The sequence below is a fragment of the Monodelphis domestica genome, chromosome 4 (genome assembly GCF_027887165.1).
Source record: "Monodelphis domestica isolate mMonDom1 chromosome 4, mMonDom1.pri, whole genome shotgun sequence".
NCBI lineage: Eukaryota > Metazoa > Chordata > Mammalia > Didelphimorphia > Didelphidae > Monodelphis > Monodelphis domestica.
In genome coordinates, this window is record NC_077230.1 from 422,915,515 (window position 1) to 422,941,646 (window position 26,132).

General features: G+C 41.0%; 1 protein-coding gene and 1 long non-coding RNA gene across 2 annotated transcripts; both read left to right on the forward strand.

Moving 5' to 3' along the window:
- The first annotated feature begins 827 nt into the window (after positions 1-827).
- Positions 828-7,029, forward strand: LOC103102736 (carcinoembryonic antigen-related cell adhesion molecule 1-like). Its single transcript, XM_056826220.1, has 2 exons — positions 828-1,349; positions 6,890-7,029. The coding sequence occupies exons 1-2, from the start codon at positions 1,010-1,012 to the stop codon at positions 7,027-7,029; spliced, it is 480 nt and encodes a 159-aa protein (XP_056682198.1). The 5' UTR covers positions 828-1,009.
- A 575-nt stretch (positions 7,030-7,604) lies between these two features.
- Positions 7,605-19,668, forward strand: LOC103099393 (uncharacterized). Its single transcript, XR_008911655.1, has 4 exons — positions 7,605-7,684; positions 9,069-9,130; positions 12,832-12,885; positions 13,105-19,668. It is a non-coding gene; the product is annotated as an uncharacterized LOC103099393 (long non-coding RNA).
- Positions 19,669-26,132: the final 6,464 nt, after the last annotated feature.

Below are 26,132 nucleotides of genomic sequence, written 5' to 3' on the forward strand. Positions count from 1 at the left end.
CAATACATCAACCATACTTCCCAGATGCTAACATGCCTGGTATGCTACACATGGTGTGAATAATGTGTGTGGTCTAGAGTCAAGAAGATTCATCTTCTTGATTTAAAAACTGACTTCAGATACTTACTCATTGTGGGACATTGAGCAAATCACTTACCTCTGCTTGCCTCAGTTTCCTCATTTGTAAAATGAGTAAGAGAAGGAAATACTAGTATTTTTTTAAAACCCTTACCTTCCGTCTTGGAGTCAATATTGTGTATTGGCTCCAAGGCAGAAGAGTGGTAAGGGCTAGGCAATGGGGGTCAAGTGACTTGCCCAGGGTCACACAGCTGGGAAGTGGCTGTGGCCAGATTTGAACCTAGGACCTCCCATCTCTAGGCCTAGCTCTCAATCCAATGAGCTACCCAGCTGCCCCCTATACTAGTATTTTTACAAGAAAGTCCAAATAGGGTCCCAAAGAGTGAGACAGACCTGGACAAATGAATGACCACAACTACCATGTGCAGGATATATTTGTTTTGGTTGCTCAGTTGCTCAGTCTTATCTGACTCTACATGCCAACATCTGTAAGATTTCTTTTACAAGGGTCCTGGAGTGGCTTACATTTCCTCCTTCACTGTGTCCCTATTTTGCTGATGAGCAATTGAGGCAAATAGATGTGAAGTGACTTGCCTGGGGTCACACGGCTAGTAAGTGTTCCAGGACAGATTTGAACTCAGATCTTCATAACTAGACCTTTATATACTGTAGCACCATGCTGCTCCTGTCAGGAATCCATTCTGCACTTAATAAATGCTTATTTTCTTCTCTTATTCTCACCTTAATCACTAGTTCTTCATGTCCTGGGAGCTATCTGGTGCAAAGGTAGCCCAGGACACAGTACTCCTTTGCCATAGATTCCTGCTCACCTTAATTATTAGCAAAACTGTAGAATGAAGTTCCATCTCCCTCCCCAAGTGTCTGTAATGGAAGGGTTTGGGTTTGGGTTTTTGGTCATTTTTGCCATGAAATGGTGCCTGGTGGAGACTCAGCCCTGACCCTCACACAACTCTCCCTTCTTTTGCTCTCTCCAGAGAAACTGATCAAACCTAAGATTGCTGTCAATGACACCAACATCCTAGAGGACGAGTCTTTGATCCTGACCTGTAGCACAGAAAATGTGGGGGCAAATATTGGGTGGTTCTTCAACGGCCAGCCCTTGTCTCTCCACGGAAGGATGAGCACATTCGAGAATAATCAGATTCTCCTCATTAAGGGTGTGAAGAGGGAAGATGCTGGGTCCTACCAGTGTGAAGCCTGGAATCCAGCCAACGCCAATAGAAGTGATGACCTCACCCTGACTGTGAGCTGTGAGTGACTCTCTGGCTCCTTTCTCCCAAGCTGTTCCCAGCAATGCCTGAAATCCCATTTCCCTCTTTGCTCTTTCCACAAATGGACCAGAGCAGATCAGGATTCCTCAGAGTCCTGAAAGTGGGGAGATTGAGGTCCAATTCAATGACTCCCTAACTTTAGAGTGTCTGGCTCTGTCTTACCCCCCCTGCCCAGTATGAATGGCATGTCAAGGAGAGTTCTAGACCTGTACATTCAGGGAACACTTACACCCTCACATCATTAGCTTTGGAACTTTCAGGAAAGTATATGTGTTGGGCAAGGAACAGGGTGTCTAAGTACATCACAGTCAAGGTGGCTGGTGAGTCTTTTCTCTCTTTCCTCAGAGAATAAGTCCCTTGAGTTGGCCTAGAATGGGATGACGTTTCATGGAGCATTGGGAGAGGACATGTAAAGGAGTAACGTCTCTTTGAGGGATGTGGTCAAGTTTGTAGTGAATGTTAGTCCATTTATGCTAGTTTGTCCTTGGGAGAAATGGAGACAAACATCTCTGTCTTCTTTAGTAATCTGAGAAACTCTCATGTCAAATGCAAACTCATTCATTGTGTGACACACATTTAGGTGCCTACTATGTGCAGAACACTATGGTAGACACTGAATGATGCACAAGATTTACCCAAGATTTAATTCTTACCTTTGGGAATCTTATAATTTAGTAGATGGTTCATATTCCAACGAAAGTAATTTGCAGACAATACTAGAGGACAAGTATGTTTAGAGAATGATGTGCATGATGGGGGAAAGTCCATCACAGTTCTGGGAGGCCAGAAATCATCTGGTTTCAGAGAGGAGCTGTCACCTGAGTTGTGCTTTAAAGGATGGGGAGGAGCTCAATACATCAAAGAAGAGGAGTGAGAATGTTCTATTTCTATGGAGAAATAGCTCAAGATAATATTCAAAGGAGTTCAACGGTAACTATGATGCATTGCTGAGCACAGAAAACAGACCAATGCAGCCTGGGTAGACAATGCGTGGCCAGGAGAAATATTTCTTCAATGATTTTATAATAAGGAATCACTATGAGGATCACACAAAACTAAACAGTTATCATAATAAAGGAACATTCCTCTCTCTCTTCCACTTTCTGAATGAAGGAGACAAAGAACAACGAGATGAAAAGATATGGGAAGAAGATGGAGGAAAATTATTATTTTTAAACTGTAAATATAAATTAGAATTTCATCCATAAAAGAGAAGGGGTTAGCATAGTTTAGCAGAAAGCAAAAGCTAAACAATATGCTGTCTCTAAAGGATACATCTGAAATATGATGATGCACAGATGTAAAATATAGAGTTAGTTTTTAATGTAAAATGGATCATTTTTATTACATTAAGATAAAAGGATTTTATAGAAACAAAAACAATCAGCCAAGATTAGTAGGAAAGCAGAAAACTAGGGGGGAGAAAATTTAGAGCAAGTTTCTCTGACCAAAGCCTCATTTCTCAAATATATAGAGAATGGAGTCAAATTATGTGCCAGTAGAACTAAAAGAAATTGGTATCAATCATGATCTGAGATGACAGCAAGAATGGACTTGATATGAAAAAAATAATTAGAGAAACTCCATTATATTGAAAGATACCATAGACATTGAATTACTGCACCACTATAATAATGAGTGTGGGTCAAATTACCAAACATATATGTACCAAAAGGGAAAAAAAAGCTGAAGAAAATCATAACAGTAAGGGATCTCAATGTACTGCTTTCAGATCTGGAAAATATAACCACAAAGAGAGGTGCCTAAGGGCCTGAACCAAAGTGTATGAAAGCAGGATAGGATGGATGTTTGGTGAATATTGAATAAGAATGGAAAAGAGCATAGAGCCATCTCATCTGTGTCTGACACTTTTACTAAAACTGACCATGCATCGGGGCATAATGAACTCCTGCTTGCTAAAAAGCAAAGTATTAAACACATACTGATCACAATGCAATAAGACTTATATTAAGTAAAGATCTTTGAATTAAAAAGGAAAGACTACAGAGTAAATGCCATAATTGTAAAGAGCTGGTGGCTCAAGGACAGTTTTGTCATTTCTTCCTTTGACCAGAGGAAGTGATCTCATTTCTATCCGCCAACCTTAGCCCATCCTCCAAGGGATCCTAATGATTCTCCTCAATAACAATACATGGAACACTCAAAATGCAAAGAGGAAGGGCACAGATTGAAAGAAAGACTAAAGGAAGGAAGACCAATAAAGAAGCTATTCAAAAAATAATAAAATGGAAAATAATATAATAAAAGGATAATTTGGAGATATTTCTAGTTATAATAAAGGATATACTCTGGCTTGACTGAAAGATACTAGGGGAAACCTTAGGGTGCCTAGTTATAATAGAGAGTGATACTAGGGGAACACTTGAGGGTGTTTATCAATTCACTATATGCCTAATTGATTAATAATTTTCCTACCCTCCTCCTCCCTCAATACCTGCCTTTACCTCCTTCTTCTGAAGCCTTTAGCTTCGCCCCTCCCCCCTCCTCAGAGTGGACTTTGAGGTTTAGAGAAAATACTCTTTCTTCTTTCTCAAGTAAGGAGGTTTATTGGGGAAGATAGGAAAGGATGGAGAAGTGGTAAGAGAGTTGGGGGGTTTCCCTAATCTATACAAGGAGTTCAGAGGGTATTGGGAGTTCTGTCACAGCTGTGACTCAGGGACACTCAGAGAGATGGGAGGACAGCTGTTTAATCTTCTTTCATCTTCCTTCAAACTCAAGTCTCAGAATAACCAATATCTTCCTCACCACACTCAGCCACCCGCCCAAAATTAGTTCACAAAATTCTCTCCCACTTCCAAAGCCACACCAGTCCCTCAGCCTAAGACAGAAACTAACAGGGGACCTGTTCAGAGCTTCTTCCCCTTCAGTCTGCCTGACTCCATCTCTCTTTCCTGGTAACATTCTATTTGGAATGTTCTTTTCTTGATTGACCGCTGAGGTCCTTTACTTTGGTTTGCAGGCTTGTCTTGTCTTGTAAATCCTCTTTTACACTAATGAAGGCTTTTAGGCTAGGAAGTGCCAAGGGAGAGAAAGATGAGCTCAGAGGATTGAAAGCTGAGATGAATGTGACACATAGACCTACTCCCAACCCACACTGCATCATATAATACAATTGAGAGAGTGATGACCAGATGGTGGAAGAAACTTCCCTAAATCTCATAGCTAGATCCTGCTCTCAAAATTCTAATCCCAGGGCTCTTTCTGTTTCAATGCATTGCCTTTCAGGTATCAAAGCCAGAGATAATCATTTAGAGATTTTTTAAGGAGAAAAGTGATATAATCAGAATGGTATTTAAGGATGCTTAAATATGGACAATTATCTGAAGGATAAATTAGAGAGATGACATATCAGAGGCAGAAACATTGGTCAGAAAACTATTGCCATGAAAAATTGGAAAATGAGAGGATGCCCTTCAATTGGAGAATGGCTGAACAGAGTGTGGTATCTGGTGGTGAAGGAATACTATTGTGCTCAAAGGAATAATGAACTGGAGGAATTCCATGGAGACTGGAACAACCTCCAGGAAGTGATGCAGAGTGAGAGGAGCAGAACCAGAACATTGTACACAGAGATGGATACACTGTGGTACAAGCGAATGTAATGGACTTCTCCATTAGTGGCAATGCAGTGATCCTGAACAACCCAGAGGGATCTGTGAGAAAGAACACTATCCACATTGAGAGGAAAAACTGTGGGAGCAGAAACATAGAAGAAAAATAACTTATTGATTACATGGGTCGAGGGGATATGATTGGGGATTGTATTAGAAAAAGGATACTGTGGAGATATTTCTGATTGCAGCAAATGAATGTACTCTGGTTTGACTAAAGGGCTGCTAGGAGATAGAGAGCTACTAGGGGAAACCTGAAAGTGCCTTGTTGTAATGGTGAAATACTACAATCAGGGGAAACCTCAAGGTGCTTAGTTATGATGGAGATAAAGGTATTTCTGAAAGATAGAGAGATGTTACTAGAGGGGTACTCTGGGGTTGCCTGTTGATCACTATTGATGTCTAATAGATCAAGATATTTACTACCCTCCTCCTCCCTTCACCTCCCAGTTTCCACCCATGTCCTTCTGCCTTCTTTTCCCCTCTCCTGGTCTTAGTCAGCCACCTTCTAAGTAACTCAGGGGAACTATGAGATTTCAGAGAAATATTCTTTTCTCTTCTTTTCTCAAGTAAGGGGTTTTATTGGGAACAACAGGATGGGGATTGAGTTGAGAGGGATGAGGGTTTCCCTAATCTATAATGAGGTATAGGAGGATTTGGGGAAATAACAGTCCTGTCACAACTGTGACTCAGGGACAGTCAGAGAGATGGAGGATAACTTATTTCTTCTTTCAGTTACACAAAGCCACCAACAAAAGTTAATTTCTTCTCAGTTTTACCTCAAGAAGCCCCCTCTCCCCCCAGGGTCCTTCATCCTGGGACAGAAGCTAACAGAGATCAGTTCTCAGTTTCTTCCCACTTCAGCCAAAAACCAAGGAAATCTCTCTCTAAAACCAAGAGAAATAGTTCAAAGCTAGAAAATCCAGCTTCTTCACCACTCTCTCAGAAAAGCCACCAAGGTCTCTCTCTGCCTAGATCAAAAAAAGCCAGTCTCTCCCTTGGTCAGAAATCCCAGAGAAGAAGTCTCTCAGTTCATCTCCTCTGGCCAGGCTCTAACTGACTTTCCTGGGAACATTCTGATTTGGAATGTTCACCTTGATTGAGAGACGAGGTCCCTCACTTTGTTTTGCAAGCATGAAGTTCTCTCTTTCTTCATGCCTCTTCCACAGGATATAGACTCTAAATGAACATCCTAGTGCAAATGCCAACAACATGGAAATAGGTTCTGATTAAGGACACATGTAATACCAAGTAAAATTGTGCATCAGCTATGGGATGGGTGGGGGGATGAGAGAGAAATAATGATTCTTCTAACCAAGGAATAATGTTCTAAATTGATTCAATAAATAAATTAAATTAAAATAACATTTAAAGTCCTTGAGGGAAAAAAAAAGAAAACTATTGCCATTATGTGGATGGAACCTGAGACAAGGGATAGGTGTGAGAGATACCATCCAGTAAAAGCACAAATAATCATAACATTAAGGAGACCATCAGCGACATTGATTAGATGATCATTTCAGAAGAAAAGGTCAAACATGGCTTTTAATTTGAACCTGGATGACTGGCAGTGTGGTGGTGCCATCAACAGAAATAGAATGGTAGTGGACACAATGTTGGTGAGAGATCATAAATTCAGAGATTAGGTATGTAGAGTTTGGTGTGGTTGACCAAAATTCAGGTGTCTCCAATCATTTGCCAGGTAGCCTACAATGGGACCCTGACAAGGTGATAGACTTGAGGAAGAAAAGCGGAGTCTATGTTGTCAATCAGCTAGCAGTGACTCAGTATTTCCCAATGGCCAGGCACTGTGCACAAGTGGTAGGCACTTCATGTCTGCAACACCTCAAAAACCCTGAAGGTCCATTTTCTCTTCTTTGTCCGCAGCATCTGAGTCTCCAGAAAGAAGTAATGGTGCCACTCTGTCTGGTGGATCTATCACAGTTGTTGTGATTGGAGTTGTAGCTGGAGTGGCTCTTCTTGGGGCTCTCATCTATGTCCTCATCACCAAAAATACTGGAAGGTAGAATCATGCTTCTTGTTGTCCTCCCTCCTGGTCCGTGTCCCAGAATGAGGAAAAGAAGCCATGAATGTCCTCTGTAATCTGTTCCCCCTCCTTGTACACAGTCTACCTGCCTTTCCCAAGGTCCTACATTTCAGTACTAATATCCTGGGGTGACCTCCTTCTTTGGGCTTTCCTCCTTCCTCTACAGTCACACTTTAGTACATCTCAGAAGAGGTGTTCAATTTCCCAATGGGCTGAGCTCTAGAGCTAACCATTTTGTCAGGTCAAAAACCAAATGAACTGATATCCGAGAAGGCAGAGGTATGAAGAATGGGAGGCGGGGGCTGCAGGGAGAAAGGAGAGAGCTTAGTATCTACAACATAGTGAAAAACCAAGTGCAGTAAAAGGCCAGTGAGGCAGATTCAGAAGCTATAGCCTGGCTTAGCAGGAAAATAATAGTACGTGTGGGGAAAGAACTAGTAGTGAGAGGGTTGTCCTTCAGGAAAAACACAGGAAACCTGAGGGCATCATATGACCAGACTTGGCTCTGCTCCAAATATCCCTTCTAGGTCCAGGAACTCTTTTACTCTGATTGGGAATGTCAGTCCCACATGTCTGTTCTTTCTTCAGGGCCAAAAAACACCACCCTCGAGGGAAACAGTCAGCACCAAGATACGGTAAGTAAAGGCACCGACCACTGAAAGCAGCACCCAATCCTGGGAGTTTTGTCTCAAACCAAAGAATGTTTTCAATCTCATTTCAATGAGTACCAATGAGCTAACCTTCCTTTTGGTTTATTTTTTGGTAGAAAGACTTTGGAGACTAGTACAATTCAGCTGCTCCAATAGTCTTCTGCTCTACTCTATTGAAACAGTATCTGTTATTATGTACCCTCAAAGCTCCTAATATTTTGAGGTTAAAGAGTTCTGCTACTATTTATGCATGGCCCAGAGATGGTGCCTCCCAACTCTCTCTACTCCATCTTCTACTATTCTCCAAGTCTGACTCTTTTCTTACCACCTGGGTTATCTTGGGAAAAGATCTCTATGCCTCAGTTTCCTCATGGGCATAGAAAGAGGGCTTAATGAGTTGGTCTCAGCAGTCCCATCCATCTCCATATCTTTGCTTTGAAATCACTGCTTCAATGCAAGGTGACTTTTAAGCAAAAGATTACAGACATTGTGTGTTGTTGTTTTTACCCTGGGTTTCCAAGACCAAAGAAATTATACATAGTCTGTTATAGGGCCTAGAAGCACTTCCAGAAGAGAGGAAGCTTCCTAGATTTGGGGGTGACTGGCTCACCACTAAGCATCAATGAGTCCCCAGAGCAAGGGGTTATCATCAAAATGACACATTCCTGCCCTCCCTGAGCTTACATTCTCCTGAAGCTTCCCTGTTCTCTCCCTCACGTCAGATTTAGAGATAAGTGGAGAAGATAAGATGGGACCTATCTTGAGGAAGGTCAGTATCTTAGAACCAATGACCTCAAAGCTTTAACAAATGCCATCATGAAATCTTAGAACCCCTAAATATCAGAATCTTATATGAAAAAATCTGGAAAAGGCTCCACTGGATATTTTCTGTTGTTGTCTTCCACCCATGTTGGAAGATTTTCCTTCCTCATCATCTTCTCCTTATTCTCTGTCTTCCTCTGAGTGCTAGCTAATGTTTCCTGTCCACAAGAAGCCTTTTATGCTCATCTTTAATTATAATGCCTTCCCTCGGTTGATTGTCTCACCAGTTTCTCCTGTCTACATCTTGTTTGTACTCTGTTTTTAGTCAGTGGTCTCCTCCTTTAGACTATGATCTTCTGGTTTATCTGGGACTGTCTTCTGATTTTCTTCATATGCTCAATGCTTGGCACAGCATGTGGCAGAGAGAAGAAACTTCAGAAGTGTTTATTGACTGAATTTCTGTGGGGGAAGTGAGGAAGAGAGAATTCTTCTGTGCCCTCCTCACCTATTTACTGAGGGAGTGGCATTGAGAAGGAGGAGTCAGTCTCTTGGAATTTAGGCCAGGATACACCAAGGAAATCTTCTTTCTCATTTTCTTTTCCTGCAGGGGAGGACATCACTGTCTATGAGAACACTGTTCGCCTAAAAGGCTTGGCTCTGCCTGCACAGGTAGGGACTGAAGGTCTTTCTCAATCCCCAGTAGGACTTTGGGGGTGTTGATCAGGGAGAGGGAAAGAGCCCCTTTCCCTAGGTCTGGGGATTCTTTGTGGTTTTATGCCTTGGACACTGATCTGCCCAAGAGACCACGTGATCACTATAGTACACTGATATGGTGGAGTGTTTGAAGGAGGACAAAAAGAAGGACATTCATTCCCTGGCATTGGGAAAATATCTGGTTGGGGACCATCATGGAGAAGGGTTGACTTTTGAAGGGGATTGTGGTGGTAAATGGGAACCTGATAACTGTTCTTGGAGAGATGACATGTGGAAGAGAAATTAGAGTTATATTCCTTGACGCCAAAAGATGTAATTGGGAGTGAAGGATAGAATTTGTAGAGATCAATGAAGACTTGATGTTAGGAAATCTTCCCAACATTGAGATGTCAGCCATGATTTCTCTAGTCCCCTCCATCTCTTCCATACTCAAACATCCCAATACTCTAGTTTGAGTCATTATCCATTCTTACATTAACTTCAGGAACACCCTCATCATTGGTGCCCCAAACTCTACTGTTTCTCCTCCTCTCCAGGCAGTTGACAAACATATTCCTTAGGTCCATGTCTGACTATGTCACTTCCTGCATCAGGAAGGCTCAGTGTCTCTCTATTTTTAGGGTCCAGTCACTGATTTGGCTGGGAGAAAGTTCCATTCTCAAAGTGAGACAAAATTAGGAAAGCCAGATTCTAAGAATATGATGATGGAGATGGGAAAGAACTGTTCATATGAAGATATTTATTGGTGTCAAAGAATTGGAAACTAAAGGGATGTCCTTCAACTGGGGAATGGCTGAACAAATTGTGGTATATGATGGTGATGGAATACTATTGTGCTGTAAGGAATGATGAACAGGATGATTTCAGGAAGAGCTGAGAAGACCTACATGAACTGATGCAGAGTGAAATAAGAAGAAAAACACTGTATATAGTAACAGCAATACTTTAGAATGATCAACTGTAATAGACTTAGCTACTCTTTGCAATACAATGTCCCAGGACAATTCTGAGGGACTTATAACAAAGAATGCTCTCCACCTCCAGAGAAAGAACTATTGGAGTAAGAATACAGATGAAAGCATATGATTTTTCCCTTTTTTGTTTGAAAATATTTTGTGGTTTTGTGGTTTTGGTTTCATCAGGTTAATCAATTATAAAAATGAACAATATATAAATATATTTTGTGTGATAATATATGTTTAGTCCAGATTGAATTGCTGACCATCTCCAGGAAGGGGGAGGGAAGGAGGAAGGGAGACAATTTGGATCATATAAATTTGGGGAATTGATGTGAAAATTTATTATATGTAATTGGTAAAAAAATTAATTTAATTTTAAAAAAGAATACAGTGAGGATATTAACTGTTAAGTTTATATGATTGGACCTGAATAATTAATTGTTGGTCACCAGGGATTTAGTTTCTAAATGCCAAAATGAATTACTAAAGTAGAACCGAATTTATGATAGATCATTTACAATAGATGGAAGATATTAAGGGAGGGAGAAAAGGGGAGGGAGGGAGAGAGAGAGAGAAAGAGAGAGAGAGAGAGAGAGAGAGAGAGAGAGAGAGAGAGAGAGAGAGAGCTAGAGAGAGAGAGAGAGCAAGAGAGAGAGCTCTGGCTTCCACTGAGCCAGGTAGAAATTCTCAGGCCCCAGCCAGGGAAAAGTAGTCTCAAGGAGATGGGCCTTTCTCAGAGGACACAACTACAGAAAGGCAAGGAAACTAAGTCAGGCTTTCACTCACTACATTGACCGTCTAAAAGGAAAGCAGTCTGAGGTCTCCTGAATGAGTTCCTCCAGGGTTCCAGTTCCATAGCCAAGTGTCTTCACTCCAAGTATGAGTGTCTGTCTTCCAGTCTCTCCTCCAAGTGACTCTTCTTCATTCTTGACTGCCCCTTGTGTGCTTCTGTTTCCTCTATTTAAAGACCTTTTTTTCTTGTGTCATCTCCCCTACCTAGGTCTACCAATCACAGTAGACACTTCTCTCCAGGACTGCCCATTAGTTCACAGATGGGTTCCAGACCTCCCACTCAATGTATGAAATGGGTGTTCATACCTTTTTGTGTTTAGTTCACACCTTTATGTAGTTAGTTCACCTTTTTGTAGTTAAAATGAGTAGATCTACTTTAAGTACTGCGTTAACACTTTGGGCATTAAAATATAAAAATAGACCTGGGATTACAATTTTATCTTCACTATCAAGGAAGAGCTAAGTACCTTCATTGTTACAATCAGGGACTAGCCAAATCCAGTCTTCACATTAACACATTAAAGTGTTGCCTAGGATCCTGAGGCCATTATGTGTTAAAGACCAGACAGAAAACAAATAAACAAAAAAAAAACCTTCTTTTAGCTTCCAGGCCAGCTCTTAGGCTAGCTATCTCCTACTCCATGGAAATAACTCACTTTATTGTCCTTCCTGAATTCAAATGTCCAACCTAATTACTTTTTATTGTTCCCAGCCCTCTCTGGTCTTTTGCCCTCTCTGCTCTTTCATTTAGGTTCTCTCCCATATTTGGAAGACATTTTCTCCTGGACTCCATGTCATGGAACCTCAATCCTTCTGCCTAGTTCAGCTCAACTGCTAACACCTAAAGGAACCTCTCCTGCTCCTTCCTATTATGGGTGTGCTGCCTCTAGTGTTTTATTTTTTATTTTTTATTTTTTTGGTATTTATTTCAGATTTGATTGTCTGTTTAAAAATTATTTCCTTCTGATGGAGTATTAGCTCCTTGTATGCAAGGATTGTCTTCCCACTCTTTAATCCATGAAAGAAATGAACAAATGAATGAAAAATCATTCGTTCAATGAGTTATTTCTCTTCAAATTATATTCATAGTTTATTGTATGTTCAGAACTCTGCCAAGTATAGAATTTAATAATACAAATAACATAGATCTTTGTCCATGTTGAGATTATATTTCATTGAGAGAGATTCCACTTGCTGTGGATTATTGACCAAATAGTGAGATTTTGCTTTGGGGATATTTCATGAATCGCAAGTGGAATTGAACATCAAGCTAGAATTGATTAACTTGTGTTTCCAAGACTGGAAACCTGGAGAGAAGATGGGGTGAGAGTGGAGTTTCCAGGATGGGAGTTTCAGGAGTGAAAGGTCCTGGATTGCTTATTTTGTGTATCAAAGATGGCAGCTGCTGAACAGTGGTCTGGGAAAGAAGGGACTCATGGCTGTAGTCCAATAATTGGTGGTGCAGACAGCTGCCAAGGAAACCTTGACTCAGGACAGGTAGATTCTTATAGCAGGTGTTGCAAGTAGAGAAGAAAAATTCCTTCCAGAGTTTATGACAAAGTGCTTGGCATGTAGTAAGTGACAAAGTAAATGCTTTCTGAAGAAAGAGCGTGGAATGGGCTTCTTAGGATATGGTGCTCTTCCCCACAATGGAATCTCCAAGACAGAATGGATAATATTTCTCACATGAGTTAAAAGGAGGTTAGTGTTTGGAACTGGATCAGACTAGATGCTTTTCCTGGTCCTTTTCTTACTTTGAATTTCCATGACCACGAGGTCTCTAAGATACCTTTTGGTTGTGTCTTGTCATGAATTTCCTTCTAGTCCTAGCATTCTCTGTCTTAAGTTCTTTTCAAACTTGGACATTTGCAGTCTTTGACTGGGTTCTGTTTTTTCTGTCTACAGGGCCTGGACTCTTCCTCTACTTCCCCTGAAATCTCAGCTGAGAATCCCTATCAGGTATGTGCACAGGGACTGGCCAGGTTTCAATTGGGGATGGTAAGAGAGAGAAAAATGCTGCTGACTGAAGATGAACTTCTTTCTGATGGGACAGGGAACAGGAACAAAGTCAATAATGGGAGAAAGGGAGATAGGATTTAAGGGGGGTGAGGTGGAGATTTCTCCTAATCCTGACTTCCATTCTAAGATACCCATGACAACTTTTTTCTTCATCTCCAGATATTGGACATCACCAGAGTGGACGTTTATGAAAAGATCACTCCCCGGAAGAACCCTTAAGTCTAAGGCAGAGGGAGAAGTCACTAGTGATGTAGTGATAGTCCTTCTGATTCACTTCATTAAGTGGAATTGAGAGGCATCTTTTGGGAGAGAAAGTTGAGAGATCTAGGTCAGTGGCAATACCAATCAGGAGAGAGGTGTGATGGAACTGGCAAGTATCCCAATGATGTCACGGGCAGAGAGAAAGGAGCCATAAGTATATGACTACATGCAGCAGCAGTTTTTATTTTAGTGAGAAATTACAAACAAACTGGGCATTCCCCAACTGGGATATGTCTTAATAAATGAATATCATGGAATTTTATTGTCTCTTAATATGAATTTGATGGATTTGGTGAAATCTGGAGGGGATTCTATCAACTGATGTAGAGTGAAAAGAATAGAAGAAGGAGACAAGTTCATACAATGACCCCAACAATAATATAGGGTGAAGAAATCCAATAGCTTCAGAATGCAGATATTTGAGGGGCCAATCATGACTACAAAAATGATTGATAACATGTACTTTTTACTCTTTGACCTGAAGGGCATAGCCTTTGGGGAAGAGACCCAGCTTCCTAGGAAGATCAGTGATCCAGGCACACCCTCAGAGAGCAGAGGGAAAGAGATGGATTCTCCACAAATTTATCATCAATGACACTGTAACACATTGTGTCAAAGTCCTTGGATCCAAGTTCTTATCCTACAAGGACAAACCATTGAAACCTTGCATGTAATATTGCTGGGAGGTGTGTCTTCTCTGAATGTTCACACTTCCAGCATCCCATTGCTGGAGCAGCTAGGTGGTTCAGTGAATTGAGAAGCAGGCCTCAAGTCAGAAGGACCTGGGTTCAAATGTGACTTTAGACATTTGCTCAGTATGTGACCCTTGGAAAGTCATTTAACCTCTTTTATTTAGCAGTTATTGCTCTTCTGCATAGGAACTGATACTTGATATTGATTCTAAGTAGAGGTTTAAGAAAAGAGTGCTGTGTTGGAGTTTGAGCTTCACCTGAATCAGAGAAATAGAGAGTGCTAAGTTGAGGTCAAAAGACCCTGAATATGAATCCCACCTTTTCTGGTTACCCCCCTGTGTGAACCAATGGAAGTTCCTACTTTCTTTGAGTCTCTTTCTTCCACTGTCAAATGAGATGGTTGGACCACATGATTCCTGTTGTTTAATCATTGTCATGTCCAACGCTTTGTGACCCCGTTGACTCTAACAGACCTTATTTAATTCCTCCCCTTTCCTGCTCCTGGTTCCTTGAAAGGGCTCCCAAATCTTGACTAGTTTGTTCCACTCACTGGCTCTCTCCCTTCTTATTGGTCATCCTTTCTAATGATTCCAATAGCCTGGGCATCTCACACTCTTTCCTTCTTAGTCAACAGGTTATAGAGTGTCCATGATAAGTATATTCCTCAGGCAACCTCAGACCTTGAAAGTCATGTGGCCAATAAATAATCTTCTGAGCCTTTGTGTGAGGTTCTATGCTAAGAACTGAGGATCCAAAAGGAATAGATAATAATTGCTATCAAGGATCTTATTGTCTTAAGGGTGAGACAACTTCCAAGCAACTATGTATGAGCAAGATGTAGAGAAAATAATTTGGAAATAAATAAGAGAGAAAGAGAGAAGGTATTAGGATTCCAAGGAAGCCAGGGAAGCCAGAAAGTGAAGATGAGGGGGAAGAACCTTCCAGGAAAGGGGGGATATTCAGAGGAAATGGCCAGTGTGGATACTTTCAGGATGTTTCTAAACTAGGGTTCTGAAGTCCAGCCTGGACCTGAGCAATCTCTACATGAACTAAGAGAGTTTTTCCAAAGAAAGGAGATCTGGATTTGGAGCCCAGGCCTGATGTTTCCTAGATGTGTGACCATGGACAGCTCACTTAACTCTCTTGGCTTGTGCTAACTTGGAAAAACACCTTCCTCTCAAGGCTGTTCCTCAGCCTCCATATACTCAGGCTTCATGTCTCCTTCCAGGTCTCTAGACTTCTTGTCCCTCTCTCAGGTCTTTGGCTTGAAGAGATCACTCTCTCCTCCGCAGACTTAATTCCTTCTCCTGTAAGGTCTATCCTCCCATTCATGCTATGTCTGTCCCACAGTCCTGTCCCAAAGTCTTTTACGCAGCAACTGACTTTTTTTTTCCTCTGACACATTAAGAAACACATGACAGGTCTTCCTCATATCCCTTTGATTCTATTGCCAGACTTCTCTCCCTATCCTTGCTATCTCTCCATTATTTCTTTTTTTCTCTCCTAAAACTTGTCTTTTTTGTTTGGAGACTGTGCAAAGTCTAGGACTCGTCCCACTCTCCCCTAAAATGGGGAACTGAAGACCATTTCCCTTGATTCTAGACTCAGTTCTCTCAGAACTGAACTATCTAGCTGGAGAGTGGGGGATAGAGAGGAAGAAGATGCTTTGTTTGTGTTCTCAATATAAAGAAGGAAATTCTGGTTTGCACCATACCCTCTTTCCATTTCCTAATCTTGTTGGACCCTCCCAAGTGCCCTTGTGAAATACCCAGGGAAAGGCCAGGGCACTCTGTCCTGGCCTGATAGGAAAAGAGATCCTTGGCAGTCTGGTCCTGGAATCTCCAAATAGGGATCAGAGCACAGTATCTCTGCCCACAATTCTCTGTGCTCATTTAGGAGTCTAAATAGTTTCTACTGAAGGAGAAAAACATCGAAGGAGGTGAGGTGTCAATGCCAGTCAACCAACAATAAGTAATACTGAGTGACCCATGTTCCCCTTGGGCACAAAACCACTTCTCTTTGGACTATGGGAGGGACCTATGCAGGGGAGGAGCTCCCTGGGAGAGGCTGGAAACCACAGCAGCTAGGAGTGGAAGAAAGAGGAGAAGAGAAGAAAGTGAAAGTCAGAGACCAAGTGCCTGTCCTGTGGACCTCCTATGATTCTTGCTGTGACAACTCCAGGCCTGAAAACAGAGACTTTGGGCACCTAGAGAAGAAGGAGACATAGCACAAATAGCTCTGGGCTCCCAGACAGGAGACCAGAAGAGATACCTCTAGGATCTACACCTGAGACCTATAAAAGAAAGACCCAGCTCAGGAGGGCAGTGCAGAGATTCCTGGGAAGGAGAGATGTGGTCACGCCCAGCGGGCATCATAGATGGCTGGAGGGCCCTTCAGAAGTTGCCCACAGTGGAGGCAGCCCATTTAGAGGCTTATGATCATGGGTGAGACAGCAAATCTGTTGGAACTGAGGGGAGGAGAGAGAGCCTGGGGATTCTGGCCCTGATGGAGACAAGTGAATCAATGCTAAGATCATCAGGAGGGAGACCAGTCCCAAAGGATCTGTCCCAGAGACAGTCTCTGCAGTCCTGACTAAAAGAGTCTTCCCAGAGCCTGGGACAGAGAGGAAGGTAGCAGCTCAGGACCTCCAACCCACATCCCTGACACTCAGGACAATGTCTAGCCCAGGAGCTGCAGAGGCTGAGAGTTTTTCACAATCAGAGGAGACCTGGATTTGGAGCTCTGCCTGTGGTAGTTACCAGCTGTGTGACCACTGGCAGCTCACTTACCTCTCCTAACTTGGGTTTATCTGGAACACCACCTTCCTGTCAAGGCTGTTTGGGACCACCCTCCTGTCAGCCTTCAAATGCCCCCGTGGTTTAATGGGAAAAGTTAGGTTCTCCCTGAGTTTGGAGCCAGAGGATCCAGGTTCAAAGGTTGCTTTCTCTCTTCAGCTTTTAATACCAATCACGTCTGTTCATTTGTCTGAGCCTCACTTTCCTGGTCCATAAACGAAGGGTGCTCGATTCAGAGATCTCTGGCATCCTGTCCACAATCAAGAGTGATTTTTCAGCGTGAGCGTTTTAAACGATGATTGGGGATTCCTCTGATTTCTCCATCTGAAGACTTCTTGTTCATATCCTTTGACCACGTGTCAACTGTGACATGACTTGTATTCTTATGGATTCTCTACGAATTTGAGAACGAAGACCTTCGGCAGAGAAATTTGTTACAAAATTTCCCCAGTTTGTTGTTTCCTTCGAATCTTGTGTTATCGGTTTTCTTGGGACAAAAGCCTTTTCATTTCATATAATCAACATCATTCATTGTACGTCTCGTAATGCTCTTCATCTCTTCTTTGGTCTCCCTTTAGACTGGGAAACTGAGGGGATGAGCTCTGGCTAATTACCCCAAGAGGAAGACACGCATAAGGTAAATGAAGTCACGTCAGACAAATGGATCTCACATTAAAACAGCTAGGAATGGAGCACTGAGAATGAAGTGCTCACGGTAGCCACGACTGATATATTGCTGGCTATATGATGTGGGCAAAGTACAGACCTAAGCACTTTAGAAACACCTATTCCCCAAAGTCATCCCTGAGAGGTTGGTGCACTGACTAAAAGACGTTTATTTAAATTTCCATTGAAACAGATAATAAGGGGGCATCTGGGTTGTTCAGTGGATTGAGTCAGATTCAGAGACAGGATGTCCTGGGCTCAAATATGATCTCAGACACTTCCTAGCTGTGTGACCCTGGGCAAGTCATTTAACCCCCATTCCACTCTTCTGTCTTTGAACCAATGCACAGTATTGATTCCAAGATGGAAGGTAAGGGTTTAAAATATAAATAAACAAATAAATACACCAACAAATGAATGAATGAATGAATGACTAAAATGAGAGAAAAAAGTCTCTGGCTTTTCATTTTATAAATGTATAGAGATGCAAGCTTGTCCTATAATTGTTTTTGTATTTGTCTAATTATTCCCATATTATTCTAAGATAGTTTAAGGATGCCTTATGGTAATATACATGAGCATACTATATTTACTAGCAAGTGGATAGCCAGGTTAGGAACCTCCATCTCATTATCTTAACTTGGTGTAAATGTATTGTTCCACAAATTAGCAAGATTTCCCCAGGGTTTAGAGACAAATGCCCTCCATGGTTTGGAGCCAGAAGATCCAGGTTCAAATGCTGCCTTTGCTATTTGTTATTTTGTATCAGTCACATCATCTGATCCAGACCTCAGTTTCTTTGTCAATAAATTGAGAGTTTTCTCAAAGGTCCTGCTCAGTTGGATGATCTGATTTGTCTCCTTAGTCACACCATTTTATGGATTCATTTCTCCCTTCATTGTCTTGCCTAGCATACTGACAGGCTCTTCCTGAATCAAGTCCATGGAGGGAGTTTAAAACGTGTCACAAAACAAATTCTCTGATCCTCTGCAGAGGCTGAGACGGACAGAATGATGTACAAGCAGAGGAATCCTCCTAAACATATTGGAATGTAATAATTTTGTGATGGAAGTCAAGGTTGCTGCAACACTGAGAGTCTAAGGAGGAGTGGAGTAAAATGTAGCCATGGGGCAGCTGTGGGGGAATGAGCCACTCAGGGAGGAGTGAGAGAACGCTTGCTCTCTATACATTTGGAGGTCTCTAGTAGCTGGGAGATTCTAAGATGGTTTTAAAATTAAATACCCAGAATGAGGGTGGTAAGCAATATGTTGGTTCCAGAATGTTCCACTAGAAAATATTTGTTACACACCTACCCTGTGCAAAGCATTCTATGTAGCTCTGAACAAGAGGCACAAGACCAAGGAGGGCAGCCTGTAGCACACTCTCAAGAAGAGTTTGTAAATGCACTGTGTAAGTAGTGAGCTCTCCATGGCCAAAAGGATGAGGAAATATGGTTTCCATGGTAGAGCAAATGGAATTACCTCTGGTTCAATCTCACTAACCTAAGTAGAATGGGTTTTCTTGGTGGAAGCTGCGTAGCTCAGTGGATTGAGAGCCAGGCCCTTGATTTTTGGAATAGCCTCTTCATGGATGCCCCAACCTCCACTGGCTCCCCTCATCTCTACATGGCTGTAAAACATATTCCCTAAGTCCAAGTCTGACTATGTCAGTTCCTGAATCAGGAAGGCCCAATGGCTCCCTGTTTCCAGGGAAGCAGAACTACAACCTCATATTTGTTTCTCTGGGTTCCAGTCCCAGAGAATGGCTAATTTCTATTCTCAATGTGGGGCAAGCTTGAGTCTTAGAACTTTGAGAGGGAATTTGCTGCGGTCAGGGTCCAGCTACACTCACGACTCCAGGGTTCCCAACAGGTGGCAAATGATCAGTCAAAATAAATAAAATATAATGAATATTCCAGTAAATAATGTATGGAAACGACCAAATAAAATAATGTTTAAAAATTTTAAAAATGACAGGAAAATAATCTTCTAAGAAATGAAAAAAATATATAATGAATAACAAAACGAAGACAGCTTAATCATTACAGCCATGGGATTGCTTTGCATCTCAGCTACTCCACTATCCCGATGTCTGATTTTTATTTTTATACTCATTTTCTTGGCATGCAGATACACAAAATCAAAGAGAGATAATTGGAAACGTGATACATTAACTTTTAACAAATCTCTTGATTTACATTCTATATTTTTGTATTGTGATTACAGACAGAATAAAGGTTGTACACAAGATAAATGATTTTGTCACAGGTGGCTTACTAGGGAGATTGAGTTACTGATATGTGTAATTGAGTCACTGAGGCAAACTGAAGCTTAGTGTACCTGTACTACACCTGTACCTATTGTATGGGCCTCTATGATTGATTTGTGTGTTGGCTTCATGAGAAAATTTTGGGCTTAGCTTGTAGCTGCGATTTTGCTGGGAATTATGTACCTAAGTAAAGGTTAACCCATGATAGTCTTTTTGGAATTTGGTTTAAGGGTCTGATCTTTTGGTGATGTATTAGAGAATTAGGATACAGGTGTTTTATTCTTGCATTATTTCTTTTGAGACTAGGGGGAATAATAATCATGTCAATTCATAGGTAAGGGGCATTGATGGAAGAAGTCATGCAAGGGGAATAAAGTGGGCAGTCACATCTCACCAAGGACCACTTTTTGGTCTCCCCAGCTACCACACGTGACTCTGTCAAGGCATCATGGACTGATGGCTCCCAACAGGAATTAACACCTTAGAGAATTTGCCTAGGTTTGTAAGGCCAGTAGTATCAGAGGCCAGAGTGAAAAGCACCTCCTTCTGATTTGAAGGCCATATCTTTCCTTACTTCCTCTTATTCCTTGGAAATATCTCAGCCAGGGATGCAGGTGAGTGTGTACAATCATTGCACTTTATTGTCCTTCCAGGACTCAAAAGTTCAACCAAATTAGACTCTTTATTATTCCCAGATTATCATCATCTTTCTGCTCTCTCTGGTCATTTGTCAGGCTATCTCCTATGCCTGGAAGGTGCTCTCTCCTCCCCTTTGTCATGGTTCTGTCTAATTCAGAGAATCCATGACTTTGAGGTCTCTAAGAACCTTTCTGGTTGCCATATCTCATAAGGTTCCTTCTAGTGCCAGCTTTCTCTATTTTAAGTTTTTTCAAACTTTGACTTTTGTTGTATTTCACTGGATGCTGTTTCTCCATTCCTGGGCCTGGACTCTTCTTTCATTTCTCCTAAAGTGCCATCTTAGAGTATCTATCAGGTATGTGCACAGGGAATGGCCAGTCCTCACTCAGGGATCATAAGAGTGATAAAAATACTGATTGAAGAGGAACTTCTTATGTCTGAAGGGACAGGAAACAGAACCAAGCCCAGGAAGGAGAGAAAAAGAGATAGATTTGGTGAGGCAAGAGAACTCCTAATCCTGACCTCTATTTTGAGATCCCAAAGACACATTTTCCCTCCATCTCCCGATGCTGGACATCATCAGAGTGCATGTTTATGAAAAGATTTCTCCCTGGAAGAACCCTCAAGTCTAAGGCAGAGGAAGAAGTCGCTAGAGATTTTGTACCAGTTCTTCTCCTTTACTTCATTAAGGGGGAGTTGAGAGGCTTCTCTCAGGAGAGGAAGTTGAGAGATCTGATTCAATGGGAAAAATGATAAGGAGAGTGGTGTGACCAAACTGGCAGATGTCAGAGACAGAAAGAAAGGAGACATAAATACAGGAATATACATAGCAACAGTTTTTATCTTAGCAAGAAAGTGGAAACAAACTGGCCATTCATATGTTAGGACCTGTCTTAATAACTTGTGATTTTTGAATGTCATAGGATTTTGTATCTTAAGAAATGTGAATTTGATGGATTTAATGAAATAGGGAGGGATTTTTATAAACTGATGCAGAGGGAAGAGAGTAGAACAGAGAGACAAGTCCACACAGTGATCACAACAATAATATAGAGGTAAGAAGTCCAGTACCTTCAGAATATAGGCCATTGAGAGGCCAATGTGACCACAAAAAGCTTACTGATGAAATATACCTTCCATCCTTTGGCCAGAGGGCACAGTCCTTGGGGAATGCACCTCAGCTTCCCAGAAAGATCAGTGATCAAGGCACATCCTCATAAAGCAGAGGGAGAGGAAAGAGATGACTTCACCACAAATTTATCATTAATGACACTGAAAAACATAGCCCTTGTTAAACTTAATTTTGGTTGGACTCTGAATATTTGTATAAGTGGTCTCCAGGGATTTAATTTCTAAATCCCAAAATTTCCAAAGTAAATGCAACTTATTGTAGTTTATTTACAATAGAGGGAAGATATTAAGGAAGAGAGAAAAGGGGAGAGAGGTAGGCAGACAGAGAGAAAGTGAGAGAGAGAGAGAAAGAGAGAGAGAGATAGAGGGAGAGAGAGAGAGAGAAAGAGAGAGAGAGGGAGAGAGGGAGGGAGCTCTGGCTTCCACTGATACCAGTTAGAAATTCTAAGGGGAAACAAGTCTCAGGATGGTAGGCCTTTCCTGGAGGCTTCGCCTCCTGAAAGGCAGGGTCACTAAATCAGACTTTCACTCACCAATAGTAACTGTCTAAAAGGAAAATAGTCTGAGGTCTCCTGTAGGAGTTCCTCCAGGGTCAAGTTCCTCTTCCAGTATCTCAAGTGTCTATCCTCCAAGCATTACTCTGAGTAAGAGTTCTTTCATCTCACTAGGATCGAATTGAATTGAATTTATCCTCTTCTCACCTCTGTTTCTTTTTTTAAGATCTTTTTCTCTTGTGTCACCTCCCCTAAATTTCACATTTATCAATTACAGCAGATGCTCTGCTGTAGGACTGCCCAGAAGGCAATTAGTTGATTCGAAATCGTTACCCACTATTGCACACATGAGTCATAGACCTCCAACTTCATGATTAAGTGGGAGATTTACACCCTTGGTGATCAGATGTAATATGGGCAGATCTTCACACTCTACTTCAACTACTGTGCTTACATTTCTGGGGATTAAATCAACAAATAGACAGAGGATTACAATTCAATCATCACAATCAAGGAAGAGCTAAGTACCTTCATTGTTACAATCAGGGGAGAGCTAAATTCAATCTTCATACCCTCAAGTCCTTAGATCCAAAGTCTTATCTTGGCTGGACACCCCAGTAAAATCTGATATATAATGTGGCAGGGAGATGTCCTACTTCAACAGTCCCATAGCTGGGTTACCTAGGTGGCTCAGTGAATTGAGAACCAGACATGGAATTTGGAGGATCTGAGTTCTAATCTGATCTGAGACACTTCCACTGATTGATGCTGGACAAGGCTCTTGTTTTTTAATTTGAAAATTTTTATTTAATTAATTTAGAATATTTTTCAAAGGTTACATGATTCATATTCTTTTCTTCCCCTCTTCCTACCCACTCCCATAACCAATGAGCAATTCCACTGGGTTTTACATGGGTCATTGATCAAGACCCATTTCCATATTATTATCATTTGCACCTGGATGATTGTTTAGAGTCTACATCCCCAATCATAGCCCCATTGACCCATGTGATCAAGCAGTTGTTTTTCTTCTGTGTTTCTACTCTCACAGTTCTATCTATGGATGTGTGTTAAAGCCCCCGATGGGGGCTGGACTGAGACCAGGGTTCTTCAGGTAAGGAATGGCAAAAATAATAAGAGGAAATACAAAGGTAGAAGTAAAAAGGACCTCACCTAAAAATAAGGGTGAGGGAAAAGATAAGAATCACACAGTCACAGTTACAGTGTGGGGTCAGAAGGGACCCAATGCTGGTGGCAATGGGTTCAAGTTTATTACAAACTTGGTATTTCTTTTAAAGGTAAAAACCACAGCAATTACAAACAATCTCCTGTGAGAAAAGTTCATGGGAGAGGTAGCAAGAATGTAGATAGTACAGCTGGTAGGATAGTGGTTGGGGCAAGATAATGGTTCCAGGAATTGTCTGGAGTTCATGAAATAGTCAGCAATACTGTTATGGGAAACTAAAAGAAGGAGAAAGCTAGGGCAGTTTCAGACAAACCCTGAGAATTTGACCTCTGACAGATGTGGATAGCATTGTTTCCCATAAGTCACTCAGAATTGTCCTAGGTCATTGTGTTGCTGCTAGTAGAGAATTCATTACATTTGATTGTACCACACTGTATCATTCTCTGTATACAATGTACTCCTGGTTCTGTTCCTTTCACTCTGCATCAGTTCCTGGAGGTTGTTCCAGTCCACATGGAATTGTTCCAGTTCATTATTCTTTTGGGCACAATAGTATTCCATCACCAACAGATATCACAATTTGTTCAGCCATTCCCCAATCAGAGGGCATCCCATCATTTTCTAATTTTTTGCCACCACAAAGAGGGCAGTTATGAATATTTTTGAACAAGTCTTTTTCCTTATGATCTCTTTGGGGTATAAACCCAGCAGTGCTATCTCTGGATCAAAGGGCAGGCAGTCTTTTAAAGTCCTTTCGGTATAATTCCAAATTGCCCTCCAGAATGGTTGGATCATTTCACAACTCCACCAGCAATGCATTAATTTTGCCACATCCCCTCCAGCATTCAGGACTTTCCTTTGCTGTCATGTTAGCCAATCTCCTAGGTATAAGGAGATACCTCAGTGTTGTTTTGATTTGCATTTCTCTAATTATAAGAGATTTAGAACACTTTTTCATGTGCTTATTGATAGTTTTGATTTTTTTATCTGAAAATTGCCTATTCATGTCCCTTGCCCTTTTATCAATTGGCAAATAGTTTGTTTTTCTGTACAATTGACTTACCTCCTTATAAATTTGAGGAATTAGAGCTTTGTCAGAGGTTTTTGTTATAAAGACTTTTTCCAATTTGTTAGTTCCTTTCTAATTCTGATTGCATTGGTATTGTTTGTACAAACCCTTTTAAATTTAAATAAAATTATTCATTTTACATTTTGTAATGTTTTTGAGCTCTTCCTTGGTCTTAAAATCTTTCCTTTTCCATAGATCTGACATGTATAAAATTCTGTGTTAACCTAATTTTCTTACAGTTTCATTCTTTACATTCACGTCATTCACCCATTCTGAGTTTATCTTGGTGTAGAGTGTGAGATGTTTATCTAAATCTAATCTCTCCCACACTGTTTTCCAATTTTCCCAGCAGTTTTTGTCAAATAGTGAATTTTTGTCCCCAAAGTTGGGCTCCTTGTGTTTATAATACACTGTCTTGCTGTGAGTCTATTTCCCTGAGCCTCCCTTCTGTCTCTTAGCCAGTACCATATTGTTTTAATGACCACTGCTTTATAGTACAGTTTGATGTCTGGTACTGCTAGGCCACCTTGCATCACAGTTTTACATTATTTCTTTTGGCGTTCTTGATCTTTTGTTCTTCCAAATGAACTTTGTTATAGTTTTTTTCTAATTCAGCATATAAAAGTTTATTGGTAGTTTGATAGGTATGACACTAAAAAAGTAAATTAATTTGGGTAGAATTGTCATTGTTATTATGTTAACTCACTGGATAAGACCCTTAAATCCAATAGCCAAGCCTTTTTTTTTTTTTTGAGCTTCTTCCTTCCACATCCAAATGAGGCTGTTGGATCAGATCATCTGTTTTTGTTCAATCAGTGCTGTGTCCAGCTCTTTGTGATTCCATTGACTGTAGCAAACCCAGCTGAATTCTCCCCTTTCTCTGCTGCTGGTGGCTTTGAAGGGCTCCTGACTAATGAGTAGTTTATTCTTCTCACAGGACTAGTCCCTACTTGTTCACCATTCCTTCCCAAAACCTTGGCATCTTCCTGACCACACTCACCCTTCTGGGTCAATAGGGCAGGGATTGTCCATGATGAGTCAAGTTCTTAGGCAACCACAGAGCTTATCTGAAATCAAATGACGAATAATCTTCACAGGCAGGTTTTAAATCAGGCTTTTGTGAACCTAAGTCTAATACTGTGAGTTAACATAATAATAATAATGAACTTACCACTATCAAACTATACTATGCCATATTATGTATTAGATTAACTGGCTGCCAAGAGATCTTCCATGAAGTCCGACGATGGCATCCTTTCACAGTAGCATGTTCATTGCTCAGCATATTATCAGCTCATCTCAGAGAGAACTAGCTCACCTTGGACATGTCTGCTTGGTGGTCAATATTCATTTTAGAGGAGGGAAAATTGTGGTTTGAGAAAAGTGTTAAAGAAAGGACAGAACTAAGAAAGGATGTAAAAATGCTGGGGAATAGCCAAGTGCCAATCATAACTTTGAATGTGAATGGGATGAATTCATCCATAAAACAAAAACAAACAGCAGAGAGGATTAGAAACCAAAATCCTACCATATGTTGTCTACAAGAAACACACAGGAGACAGGTAGACACCCACATGATTAGAATTAAAGGTTGGAGCAAAATCTATTGGGCCTCAACTCAGAGAAAGAAGGCAGGAGTTTTAGTCATGATATCTAATGAAGCCAATGTAAAAATAGATCTGATAAAAAGGGATAGGGAAGTTAACCACAACCTGATAAAAGGCAGTATAGACAATGAGGAAAAATCAGTAATCAACATGTATGCATCAAATGGTATAGTATCCAAATTTCTAAAGGAGAAACTAGTGGAGTTGATGGAGGAAATAGATAGTAAAACTATATTAATAGGAGACGTGAACTTACCTCAATTGATTACCAAATCAAGATAAATCAAATAAAAAAAGAGGTAAGAGATAGGAATGAAATCTTAGAAAAATTAGACTTAATAGATTTATGAAAAAAGTGTTAAATATGGGTTCACTCCGT

Coding starts and splice junctions, on each gene's coding strand:
- LOC103102736 (XM_056826220.1), top strand. CDS start 1,010: ATGGTGCCTGGTGGAGACTCAGCCCTGACCCTCACACAACTCTCCCTT. Junction 1,350..6,889: donor CCTCACCCTGACTGTGAGCT/GTGAGTGACTCT, acceptor CTTTGTCCGCAG/CATCTGAGTCTCCAGAAAGA.